A 13,086-nucleotide genomic window follows, 5' to 3' on the forward strand; every position below is an offset into this window, starting at 1 on the left:
CCTCATTCATTCCCTCTCCCAGAAGCACACCCCCCGCCCTCAGTCGTTGAAAGCCAGGCCCTTGGCCCCAACTGCATACCGCACAGGACAATCCGCCCCAGCCTGGAGGTCTCAGGAAGCCTCTGGCCTAGTGGCTACTGGGCCCGGGGCCTCCTCCAGGCCGCCAGCAGGGCAGGGGAAGGCCACGGCGGAATGTTGCCCCTGGGCTGGCGGAGGGGATGGGGGGGATAGAGTCCAGCTCACCGGCCGCACCTCCGGCCCCGCGGCGCACCCCCCCCACCCCCGCCCTGGCGTGACCTTCGCCTCCGGGCGGACAAAGGCCGGCGGGGCGGGCGGCGCCTTTAAGGACGCGGCGCTCCAGGGTCGGTGCCAGGAGGCGCCGGGCGAGCCCCGGGGGAGCCGCGCGGCGGGCGGAGAGCGGGCGCCCGCGGCCAACCCCGCAGCCACCCCGGGCGCGCCCCGCGTGGTCACTCGCTCGGTGGGGGCGGGATGGGGCAGCCGGGGGCGCGGCGGAGCGGGTGGCACTGGGGTGCGGAGTGCGGCGGGGGTCGGCGGGCCGCGCGTGGGGGCTGGGGGGGAAGTGGGGCGAGACCCGGGGACCCGGCCGAGCTCGGGAGGCAGCAGCGAGCGGAGCCGGCGTGCGGGGCGGAGGGCGGACCCCGCTCGCCTCCCGTCAGTTTCCCGTTCGCTGTCGCCGGCCCGTTGCGGGGCGGGGTGGGGGGGCGCCTCCCGGGCCGTGAATCCGATTGTGGCGCCTCCAGCCGCCTGTGCGCTCCGGGGACGGGCGGGACGGGGGAGCGCAGCGGCCGCTTCCCGCGCGGGGACTCGGAGCGGGACCGGATGGGGACCCGGAGCCGCCGAGCGGTGGCTCCTCCCGACGCGGCCGCCCCTGGCGGGCTTTTGTTTCTCGCTCGCAGCCGGGGCTCCGCGCTCCCACCCGCCTCGCGCGGCGGCTCCGGGCCTCGGGCACTCGCGCTCCCGGAAAACACAAGCGCAAACCCCGGAACGGGCGGCGTCTCCCCGGGCCCGAATCCGCGCGTGGGGACCGACCAGTCCGCGCCCCCGCGGCCCCGCGCCCGCCGGACGCCGGGCCCGCAGCCGGGGGCTCGCGCGCTGGGGACGCCGCCGCGGACGTGGCTCTCGGGGCGCAGGGCACCGGGCCGGCCTCCGCGCTGCCCTGGGTGCGGCCCCGCTGCCCATCCTGCCTTGCCCTGTTGGAAGGGGGACTTTCCCGGGGATTCTCCCCGCCCCCCGCCGCCGTCCGCACGCAGCACTGATGGGTCATGGACTGGGACGCGGCACATATTCCTGCAGGTCAAAAACCCACAACAACAACAACAACAATAATAAACGGGGCTATTGAATGATCTTTCAACTGAATGGATCTACTGTCCTCTTAACGAAAGCGGGGTGCGCAGGCTGCAGTGGTGGTCCTGTGGCCATGCCTGGGCCAGGCCCTTTGCTTGCCTGGGAGGAATGAGAGGAGAAAGGGCTTTGCCACAGTCCCCAGCTGCTCTATGGGAATTTTGATGGGAATAATTTATTGTTGGTTCGTATATGCTGCAGGCTAACTGGCGGAGGGCTCAACCCCCCAGCAATAAGGAGGAAGAGAATAGGCAGATCTGGTGCCTGCCCAGCTCTGGTTTCCTCCCAGACACAGCTGGTATGGCTTGGCCATCCGACTGGGAGAAAAGTCCTAGGGAGTGCAGGGACAAGGGGAGGTTGTGAGGTGTGCCCGCCCCATCAAGCGGGGTCTGGGATGTGAGTGGGGAGCGTGGCCAGCAGCAAGTTCACAGCAGAAAGAGAACAGGAGGGCTGCCAGACTGAACCGTCCAGGCCTCTGGCTTTGTGTGTCAGAGGCCAGTCTGCACCAGGCAGCCCCGACCATCTGGAGCTGGGACAGAGGCAGGAAGGGGAGCCTAGCAGGGCAGTGGGGGGTGGGGGGCTCCTACCTTTGGGAATGTGAAAAAGTCCAACAGGGAAGTTTGCTTCAAGGTTCCTGGACACTCTGGAGGCTGGGGTGAGAAGGGGCAGGTGCCAATTTCCCCCTACATCTGGGGGGAAACTGGTGCTTAGAGGAACTGTGTTGGTCATGTGTTAGGGGTGGGGTATGATGAGCTGGGAGCTGTGGCCAGCTCGGTCCCCTGAAGATCGGGCCAGCCTGGTCCCAGACGCGTCCTTTAGGTCTTGCTCCTGGCCTTGCCTGTCTGTCTTACCTCGCCAGGGCCAGCTGGATTTTATCAGAGGAAACCCTGACACCCAGCCTGTACCCCCTCTCTCAGCCCCACCACCCCCGTGTGAGATCAGGCCCAGGAAGCCCGGCCCCAGAGACCCCGTCCAGACATACCCTGACAGCAACATGTGTAAACACACCCAGCGGGGAAGGAGCAGCCCACAGCAACTGCTTACTTGGCTCTCCCCCCCCCCCCCCCCCCGGCGGGCGTGCGAGGCCTGGTCTGGGAGGAGGCAGAAGGCATGTGGCCAGTCTCTGCGGGGAGCAGGGGGCGGGTGCCCAGAAGCACCCTGTACCTGGCCCCTCATGAGGTCCAGCAGTTTCTGTCCCCCACCCCGGAGCAGCCCACCCCCTTGCCAGGGCTGTTCCATCCACTAGGCCACCCATCTCCATTCCCCTGGGCTGGGACTGGGGTCTTTCCACACAGGCAGGAAGAGGAGGGCCCGGTTTGGGCCAGCCTCCTGCAAGGAGACCCCCAAAACACACCCCTCCACAGTTTTGGCTATGGAGGACCATCGGTAGGGAAGGAGCAGTTGGCCTTTGGGGCGGGCGGCCTAGTACACGCTATTGATTCCTTCCCAGACATCCCCGCGGGGTCCCTTGTCTTCTTGTAGCCCATGTGAAAAGGTGTCCAGGAGGCTGGAGGGGGGCGGGAGGATAGCGGGCAGTAAGGACGAAATGGGGGGGCTCCCTCTCCTGGGGCCCTCCTCACCTCTGGGGGTCCCAGGCGTCTCCCCGCCCTCATCCCCTTCAGCAGCACTAACCCTATGAACCGCCTCGCTGCCACCAACCAACATCTGGGGAGGGAAGCTGGGCAACAGGGACGCTCCTGCCCTTTTATGAAAATCGCTTCGATTTAACCCAGATGAGTCTCCTGTTGATAACCTCACGCAACCAGCACCCTGAATTATACTGTAGGTGTGAACACACTGGGTTATATTTAGCCGCAAATTATGACTCTGTTTAACAAGCACCTTCCCAGAGCTGAGGGGGCTGGGCAGCCTTCAGACCTGGTTGGACCAACCAGAAACGGAATTACCCCCCAGGCGGGAGGGGCCTGGGAAAGCTGTTCATCCAATTTCAAAGTCTGGCTCCCCAGCAGCTCCTGCTGCCTTTTGAAACTTCCAGCCACATCCCCAAGACTGTCCTGGACCCTGTCTGTGGCCTGCAGGGACCAGCTGTGCCCGGGGTGGGGGGGGTGAGGGGGTGGTGTCTGGCCTCAGCACTTAGGCCCCTTGCTCAGGCCGGAGCTGGGACTTGGGAGACATTCCGCCTAGGCCACTGGGCCTGGCAATGCTGGAGGGAGACTTCCTGGGGGAGGTGTAGGAAGGACCCTCCCACCCTGGCCTGGCCCAGGTCAAGTCTTCTACCTCTGTCTGCTGCCTCTCCCCATCACCTGGCCTTTGGTGACAGGAGGCACTGTTTTCCAGTGGGGAGGGGGGAGGACCCCTTTCTTTGGGGGAGGGGATCTCTGCCTTCCTCTCCCCTCCAAAGTAGGGCTGCCTTAACAAAGCTTAAGCCCCCAAAGAGGACAACGTGGCAAGAAGACCATCTTCCAGTCTAGGCACAAAGGTCCCAGTACAGCATCTTGGGGAGGGCCTGTGGGGGTCCAAGCTGCCCTAGTGAGGGAGCCACATGGGGGAGAGGGCTTCTGGGGTCTGGGCTGGGGCTGGTCCACACGGACCTTCCCCCAGCACCTCTACTCCCTCCAGTGCACCAGCCAGAGGCCCTGATGAAAAGAATCACCCCCCCCCAATCTGGTGGCAGAAGACCTCTTTCAAGGAGATGGTGTGGGGGCCCGGCTTTGGGGTGCTGGGGCCGAGTTCCTCCAGCTAAGGTGCTCTGGGGAATGTGTCTGATTTTTCCTCTTACTTGGGCAGGGGGGTGCAAACTCTTTATCTTTTTTTTTTTTTTTAAGATGTTATTTATTTATTTGACTGAGAGAGAGATACAATGAGAGAGGGAACACAAGCAGGGGGAGTGGGAGAGGGAGAAGAAGGCTTCCCGCTGAGCAGGGAGCCCAATGCGGGGCTCGATCCCAGGACTCTGGGATCACGACCTGAGCCCAAGGCTTAACAACTGAGCCACCCAGGTGCCCCCAAACTCCAAATCTTTGTATCGTCCTTGGAAAGAGCAGATGTGCACCGCTCTCCTCTTGGGCCAGGGGAGGGGGTGCTGGCTCAGCTCACCCCCCCTTTGCTCTCCTGCACAAACTCCAGACGCTGGGCAAGTGCAGACCTGTGGGTACAGGGCCCCCCCTTCAGGCAGGCTGGCCTGCCTGCCCTCTGGACCTGGCCCCCTGAGCCTGGGGGGGGCCGCTGTAGAATTAAGAATCAATTTTTGTCAAGAAATTGTTCCTAATTTGCTCTTTGGCTAATGGCCCAGGGAACAATGGCGAGACTCCTGACGCACAATTACAGAGCATGCGGCTCCGCTGCTCTCTGGCCCAGGCAGGTGCCTATTTGGAGCAGGGACTAATTCACAATTTTATGTAACTCACCCAACAACCCCACCCTCTGGTGTTAAAAAATGATTATTTCATGATTTCAGACAGAGCAGGATCACGGTCCTTCGGGAGCTGAGAGATCTAGATCTGTCGCCGCCTCCCAGGGACCCTTGCAGATACTGGGGATGGGCTCTGGCCGGCAGGCGCCCAGCCTGCGTTGGGGGAGGCAGGTTCTCCAGATACTTGCTGATACACGGGCCTGCTGTAAACACGTGTCAGCGTGGGGCATGGAAGTGGGTGCACGTACGTTTTGTGCACATGGGAGTGTCATGTGCCGCGCGACGCCCGAGTGTATGCCCGTGTGATGTATGTGTACGCGTGGGACGTGAGCATGCGGGAGAGGGCTCATGTGTGTCGTGTGGTCTGGGAGAGCACGTGCCCAAGTGTCCAAGAACGGCTGGCAGCTCGGGGATCTCTTTATCTTCTTCTTGGGGCCAGAGGGCAAGCCAGGAGGGGTGTTCACCAGGAGAGGTGTGTGCCAGCGTGTGCCAGCAGGGTTCTTGTAGGGCGGGACCTTGCTGGGGGCTCACCTTGCTGGTGGTGTTGAGGCGGGGGCAGGCATGCGGGCTGCTGGGGTGTGAGAGCCCCTTCCCCCATGAAACTGTGGGTGACTGCAGGGCCTGGACACCCCAGCTCAACCCGACTTGCTATCGGGACCCCTTGTTCCTCCTCTCTGACTTCTCCCTGGTTTCTCTCTCGCCCGGGTGGAAGGCAAGTCTACAGATCCCTACACCACGTTCCTCTAAAATTAAAAACATTTGTTAGCTCTGGACAGCAGGGAGAGTGAAAAGGAAACTGGAGGTTTCCTTGGAGCTGATAGCGCTCCCAGCCAAACATGCCCGGCCCCAGCCTCAAGGGGGAACACTGGGAGCTCATTTCCGTGGCACTTCAGGAGCTGCCTAGCGGCCCGGTGCCCGAGCTGGGAAGCTGCCAGCCCCGGCCGCATCCAGCGGCAGTCTGCAGTCATTTGCTGTAACAACTGTTTTGAAACAGCACTGGGGCGGGGGGAGCCCACCAGATTTGTTTTAAGTGATGCTGGGGGAAGAAGGAGGGGGTGGGGGGCCATGGGTGGGCAGGGAGCAGTGAGGCCCAGGCACATCCAAGGTAGGCAGGCCCTCCAGAGGCCTGCAGCCTGCATCCCGGTGCAAGTCACCAAGGGCAGGGCACAGTACTGGAGAGGCTCCGAAAGCCAGCCTCACCCCCTGGATGAGTAAACTGGTGACGGTGAGCTGCAAAGCCTCAATGAGGGCGATCTGAAACCCGCGGACAGCAGGGAGCGCCCCTACCCTAGCGTTCCTGGAGCGGCTCTCTGCGGGGCCAGCTTGTCTCCGGCGTGGCGGGGGTGGGGCCCATCAGCCAGGCTCCAGGACCTTCAGACCATCTTCTGCCCCCCGGGGTGGGAGCAGGGTTTGCGATTTCCCAGGCCGCACCTTTCCGCGCACACGGTGGGGGATCCTGGAGGCTAGAAGCCCCTGAGTCTCCCTCAGCAGGCGGCTGAGAGGCCGGGGATCCCCTCCGGGCTCATGGGCACCCGGGTCGCAGCGGCACACTCGGGGAGCTCGGAGAAATTCCGGGGTTCAGGCCGTCGCCAAGGTGTTCTCTTGGATGGAGGATCCTTTTTCTTTTAAGTACTTTGCTCACGTATATATTTAATTTCAAATGGAGCTTTAATAAATAATGTTACATTTTAAAGATTAAAAAAAAAAAAAAAAGGTTCCTGGCCCAGAAAACAAGCTTATTGTTGAAAGTCAGCAATGGGGAACTCCCTTTCCGAGCCAAAGCAGGCAATATGCGGTCAGCGAGAGGCGCTTTGCGGGGGGTCGGGACTCCAAGGCTGGAGAGCTGGGCCGAGGGGCTGAGAGAAGCTGGTGGGGACCGCAAGCCGCACGGACCGGGCAGCCACCGCGCACCAGGCCACCGGAGCCCGGGGCGCAGTGTGAGCCCAGCGCGCTCCGGGACGCGCGGCAAGCCGCTCCCAGGCCGAGCTCCCGCCCCGCGTGGCCCTGCCAGCGGTCCCGGGGCGCAGGCCGCGGCCGCCCCTGCCCCCCCCCACCCACAGGTGAGGCTGATTTCTCCCGAGCCGGGCCGGCTTTCCCGGATGTGCGCGGGAAGCGGGGGCCTCCGTACGTAGCCACAGGGGCGGGACCCGGAGGAACCCAGTCCCCCCAATACACGCCGAGGCCGCCACGGAGACTCCATCCTCCGGAAGCCGCGGCCCGAACCCGGTGGCCCGCGACAGCCACCCCCCGCCCCGACGGCAGCGCCAGCCGGAGCCGCCCCCTCCGGCCCCCCCGGGTCCGCAACGGGGACCTAATTCAATCGCCCGAGGCCTAATGAATAGCCGCGCGCTAATCGGATAGCCGGGCGCTTTACGGATTTGCGCGGGCCGCCCCCTCTCCGCGGTCGCCGCCCGCCGCCCGGGGTCGTTTCCGCAGGCGTCGGCCTGGGGACTGGCCGTGGGCTCGGGCCGCGGGGGGTCTATCCCCGCAGCGTCGCGGCCTCGCCCGGGACTCACCTCGGGACCGCGCGCCCTGTCCGCGATCGTCGCGTCCCGGCGCTTACCTGCCAGCCTCCGGCTCTCCGGAGCGGCTCCGCCAGCCGCGCCGCCCGAAGCGGGCGCCCAGTCCCGGAGCCCCCGCCCGCCGCCCGAGCCCCACAGCCCAGGTCAGAGATGCCCGCGGGGCAAGGCCGGCCCGGGCCCCGCGCCTGCTTCCCCTTTCTCTCCGGATTCCTTTGATCCGCGGGCTCTGCGGCGCACTTCGGCTCCCGGGCTGCCGGGGTCGGCCCGTGGGGGTCCTGGAAACCGTCCCCAGCTTATCTCCTTTCATCAAGCGGCCTTGGGCGCCTTGAAACCGCGGAGCCAGTAATTGCTTTTTTCAGGAGGCCTTGTGCGGACTGGACAACAGCCAATCAGCGCCTTGTTTACACTCGGTGATTGACAGCCTGCTGGCAACGTGCCAGCCAATCGCGGCGGTCCCGCGGGAGCGGGCGGGGGGGGGGCGGGAAAAGGAAGGAGACAACAGAAGGCCTCGGGCTTAACCCCTTCGTGTCCCTATCGGAATGAGCCGGTGGAGAATTTCTAATGCGTGTGCTTGCGTTTGTTAGCATGTAGTTTAAATATCGTTTTTTTTTTTTAAATCCCCCAGAGGGGGAGGCAGAGATTCACGATAAGAAAGAGGAGTAAAAATAATGTACCCATCACTACTGAGACATCACCTTGACTCCCGGAGAATAAATAGCATTTTGTTGGGAAACCAAATTCCAACAGAAATATTTATTTGGAGACTATTTTTAAAAGTGCTTTGCATCTAATAATGATGAAGATAATCGTTCAGTGGCTCTTTTTAATGGGGGAGAGAATTTAGCGGATATGCAGAAGAGTGGCATTGAAAAATACCGCGCAGGGTTTTCGCATTGTGCATATGAAGGTAAACATGTTTTTAAAATCTAGTTGCAGATGAAGAAAAGGGCAATCTTTGTCTTGGCCATAAATTCCCCGATTTTCATTTTGATCAGTGCTCCGTTGCAAAGTATGGCCGAGGGAGATAAAAATGAGAGTTGGCAGATGGATGGACAGAGAGGCAGGACCCTCTCCCTGAGGTCTGATCCGAAGGCAGGGAAAGGAGACAACAGGGCAGGTGACTCTGGGATCCTGCGCTGCCCAGGCCTCGGGCGTGGGGACATTACTGAGCTCGGCCGGAGCAGGCGAACCTCTCGGAATGGTGTAAGGGCCGGCAACCCGAGGAGGCCTCTACGTCTGGAGCTCGGGCCTACTTGCGCGGGGTTTAGCCACCTGCCAGACAGATCCCAGGTATTAAAAAAACATCTGCCTTCACGGGTGTTGCTCTTTCTTCTCCCGGCCTCTGTGCACCAGAAGCCAAACGTTAGGCCTGCTGGATTAAATTAAAAAAAAAAAAAAAAGGAAGAAAGAAAGAAAGAAAGAAAAAGGAAAAGCCTTCCCCTATGCGCGGACACGCGCTCCCACTCGCCCTGCTCCCTCTCCCGCCCTGCGCCACCACTTTCCCATTCAGCAGCAACGATCTGCGCAGAGGAGCTGCGCAGTCGCCGGGCTTGAATTAGGCGCCATCGGGCTCAGTAGTAGCCCTGCTGCTCCCTGATTGGCAGCTCTCTGGCCCGGCGCCAGCCTATTGGGAGGCCTGTTTACGCCGAATGAGTGGCACGAGCTCCCGGCAGCGGAGGGCCGCGCAGCCAATCAGCGCGCCGGCTGCTCGGGGCTGAGTGGCACGAGCTTATTAGTATGCAGGGCCCGTGGCTCGCCGCGCCGGGCTGCAGGTTTGAGAGCCGCTCTGGATGGGCTCGCTAGAGTCGTTGTTGTGGAAGCGGTGCATTTACAGTGCAACAGTCAGCACATTGAAAATACCAATAGGAATACAAAACAAAGTCACATTTACTGATTTAATTGTATTGCATTCAATTGTATCCAGGAAACAGCCTCCAGTAAGTAACTGAAATTGCTTTCATTTTTTGTTTTTGTATTTTTATTATTATTTTATTTTTTATTTTGGCTTTGGGGATTTACATTTTTTTCTTTTTAGCAAGAGAAATTCAGGGTTGCGATGTTAAGAAGTATATATCTTCCCTTTAAAAAATTCCGTTATAATGTCGAGTAGGCTTTTTTTTTTTAAAGATGGACTATATATAAGAGCGATTTTTTTTTCCTCTGAAAAATCTTATCGATCGGTTTAAAATTCCCCCCGTAACGCGTCCTTGCTTTGCTCTGAGCGCTTGTTGTCTCGATCGACACCCAGCATTAAAAATAAATAACCGCGACAGGCCCGGGACCGCCAGGCTGCGTCCAGCGCGAGCTGCGCGGGTGGCTCCGGGCTGCCGTAGGCGAGGACCCGGGCGCCGCCAACGCGAGCCGGGCTCCCGCGGCACCACGGACGGATCCCGGTTGTTGGCCCCCCACCTCGCTCCCCTTCGCGAGCCGCCGCGGCTTGGCCCCGCCCGGTCGCTCGGCGGCCCTGGGAATGTGCCGGCTCGGGGAGGCTGCGGCGGCGCGGGCCGCTGGCCGGAGGGGCTTTCCGGCCGCCCGCGAGGGGCCGCGGTGGGGAGCGGTGATGCGAGTTCTTCGGATTTCGCTTTCCAGAGCCTAATTCATTGCAGAACATTTCAGAAATTCTTTTTCTGGGAGGCAGGGGTGCCGAGAACGGGGAAGGGGGGCACGAGGCCAGCGCAGCGGGGCGTTTTCGCCGCGTGCGTCCCGGGCAGCGCGCGGGGCTCGGGCCACGGTCTGCCCGGCGGGGTCTGCGGGCGAGTGCGCCCTAGGGGCGCGGGTTTCCGCGCGGCCCCGGCCCTCGGTCCTCTCTCGCGGGGGCAGGCGCGGCCGTTTCGCAGGGAGCGGGTTCTCCGGCGGCGCCCGAGCCGACCGCGCCTCGGTGCGTCCCTGGCTCTAGCCCAGCCTGCAGGCCCCACGGCGTCCGCGCGCTGCGAGACTGCGCCGGAGGGACGCGCAGAGAGGGTGCTCCGAGCCCTAGGGCGGCCGAAGCGGCGGCGCGTTGTTTTGGTCCTTCGGCTAGAACCGAGGCAGACCCCAGGAACCCCGGATTCAGGAGCGCGCGAGCCACGCAGAGTGGGGGCGGCAGCTCTGGGGACCGAGCCTGCTCCCCCGGGGGGGAGCCCAGCGTCCCAGCGGTCCGAAGTTCGGTTCTTTCCAAACCGTGCTCGTCGTCGTTCCTCCGCCCGGCGCGAGGATCCTGCCCTCCGCCGCGTTCGCTGCGTTTCCTGCTCTAGACCCGCCAGGCCTGTAGCGGCGGCCTGCGGCGGCGCTGGGGGAGGGGGCTGCAGCCCCGGCACCCGCGGGGGGCGGCTCGGCGGCTTCAGGTGCGGGCCGCGGCGGCCGCGCGTCCCCGCCCAGCGCCGTCCTCCGCCGGGGCTCGGCAGGCCCAGGGCCGCCCGCCGGCCGGCGTGGAGGCGCCGCGCGGCCTCTTCGGGAGCGAAGAGCACAAAGGGAAGTCCCTCCTGCCCCGTAGGAATCGCAGCTGCAGGGGCGGGCGACCGTCCTCGCGCCCCCAGGGTGCGTACCGAGTCTGGCGGGACGGTGAGCCAGCGACCCGGCCGCGGGGCGCGCGAGACTGAGACCGCTGCGCGCGGCCTAGCCCGCATCCCGAGAATCGCGAGCAGCTCGCGTCGCAGTCCCCTGCGGGAAGAAAGGACCCATGAACAAAAGCGTAGCGCGCACGAGTCCCCGGAGGCCGCCGGCAAGCCTCGCGCCCCCGCGGGCGCAGTCCCTGCCCTCGGCGCCTTTGAAGCCGCAGGTTCCAGACCTCCCTCCCCTCCTTCTCTGTCTTTGTCCCTCCCCGAGACCCCCGGCCCGGGCCGCCCCTCCCCTGACCCGGCGCCGGCAGCCCGCTCGCCGGCGCTGCCCTGGCCCTGGCGGCGCGGCGCTCGCTTTGCAGGCCCGCGCGGCGGCGAGCCGGTTTGTTTGTTAGACCGGGGCAGAGAGCCCACGATCCCTGGAGGCGAGGGAACCCCAAACCCCTTTGTATGAAGTTGAGAGACAAAGAGAACTCTTTGTGTAGGTCCCATTTATTTACAATGCGAAAGTTCTGCGGATAAATATGGAGAAAAGCTTATCAGCTGAGCAAATATGTGTTCACTTAATACATTATGTTTTCGGTTATAGATTAAATCAAACACAAAATAGTCTGCAAATAAGACGTTGTAGAGCCCGTAGCGCTCGACACGGCCGTCTAAACTGGTGTTCACGGCCTGGAGAGCATCCTAGTCGCTGTGCTGCCACGGCGGGACGGCAGGAAGGCAGGAGCCGGGCTTTCCGCGGGGTTCGCCAGCGAGAGTACCGAGCCTGCCCCTCTCCCTTCGGCGGGAGCTGACACCGAACGCCGAAACAATGCAGATGGAGGAAGATGAGGGGAAATATGCAAAGTGAAAGCGGTCCACGCGCGCGCCCGGCCGTGCAGTTTTTGTCGCCGGGTCCGTGTTTCCCCACTCGGCCTCCCAGTGCACTCCCCTGGCCGCGTGGGGGTGGAAGGAAGGGAGGCGGGGGTGTTTTTAAGTGGCTTTGCCGGGAGGGGGAAACCCAGGGCTGAGTCCCGGGGTCTGCTGGGCCCTGAGCTGGGGCGAAGGTTGCGCGGGGCCGGGCCGACTCCCCGCGGCCGGAGGGCTGAGCCGGCCGCCGCAGACCCCCGCGTGCCCGGGCTGCGCGGCCGCTCGGAGACCGACTGGGCTCGGCGACCCGGGGCAGGCGCTGCAGGGAGGACTTCTGTGGCCGATTCGGGGCGCCAAGAGAGAACACTTTCTGACTCTCAAAGCACCCCCCCCACCCCACCCCACCCCCGCCCAAAAGTCCCCAGTCCGCAGAGGAAGATCCTGGGCGAATTTGATTGGGGGGCGGGGTAATTGTTCCAGCCTAGCCGGGAAGCTCCCGGCTCGGGGACCGCAGGCCGGGCACTGCGGCGTGGCCGCCCAGGTGACACCGGCGGCGGACGCAGACTCCTGGGACACTGGAGAGCTGCCCCGGGTCCCGGCTCGGTGCTGGGGGTGGGGGCCTTGTCGGGGGCGGCGGGTTCTAAAGAATGGGCCGAAAGACGCATGGGGGGATGGGAACAGGGAGAAAGGAAGGTTATAAAAAAAAAAAAAAAAAAACTCTTGAGTTACAATCAATAAAATTACTCGCTTAATTAGCATGGTTATTCGGTTAAGCGGAATGTAGTAAAAGCTGGACCTCGGAATAAGGGGGGATAGGAAAAAGGCGAGCGTGGACCTCAGGCCTTTTCCTCCGAGACACCTCTGGGCAGCGGGGGAGGGGAGGGGGTGTGCGTGTGAGTGTGTGTGTCTGTGTGTGTGTGCGTGATGGCTTCGCAGATTTGGGTTTTTATCACCCAGCGGAGCCAGCAGCCTTTTGCCGCGGCGCCCTCGCCGCAGGGACCTGCGGAGACGCGAAGGGGAAGCGGCGAGCGCTGCAGCCGGGTTCCCCCAGGGTCTTCGCGGCCGAGCGCGGCGGGGACGGTGCGTCTGCGCGCGGGGACCAGGCGGCCCGGGTGGCCCGGCGCGCGCGCAAGCGGCGGGAGACGCGCGGACTGCCCCGGGTCCGGCCGGCGGGCGGGGCGAGGACACCCCCCCCCCAGACGAGCCAAGACCCCCGAGTCACTGAGTCTCTTCTGCTTGCCTCCGCAGACTATGGACCCGAACGGTGGCCGCCGGCTCGGCGCGCGGCTGCCCGCCGAGGAGCCCAGTCCGCCGGCGTGCTGACCCGCCCGCCACCCCGCCGCTGACCCCGGACGCCGCCTTCTCCGCGCCGCCCGCGCGCCGCCCGCGCGCGCCGAGCCGCCCCGGGGCCCCGGCCGCGCTGCTCTCCGGAGGCGGC

The 13,086-nt window shown here is 63.6% G+C and overlaps 1 protein-coding gene across 1 annotated transcript; it reads right to left on the reverse strand.

Moving 5' to 3' along the window:
• Positions 1-467: 467 nt before the first annotated feature.
• On the reverse strand, positions 468-1,304 carry LOC111160279 (basic proline-rich protein-like). Its single transcript, XM_022523216.1, has one exon. It carries the CDS (start codon positions 1,302-1,304, stop codon positions 468-470), a length of 837 nt encoding a protein of 278 aa, XP_022378924.1.
• Between the last annotated feature and the right edge of the window lie 11,782 nt (positions 1,305-13,086).

This window comes from Enhydra lutris, unplaced genomic scaffold (assembly GCF_002288905.1).
Source record: "Enhydra lutris kenyoni isolate GAN:26980312 unplaced genomic scaffold, ASM228890v2 scaffoldscaffold75, whole genome shotgun sequence".
Lineage (NCBI taxonomy): Eukaryota > Metazoa > Chordata > Mammalia > Carnivora > Mustelidae > Enhydra > Enhydra lutris.

What these genes read in the sequence shown, in the direction of transcription:
- LOC111160279 (XM_022523216.1), bottom strand. Translation starts at nt 1,304, where the DNA reads ATGTGCCGCGTCCCAGTCCATGACCCATCAGTGCTGCGTGCGGACGGC.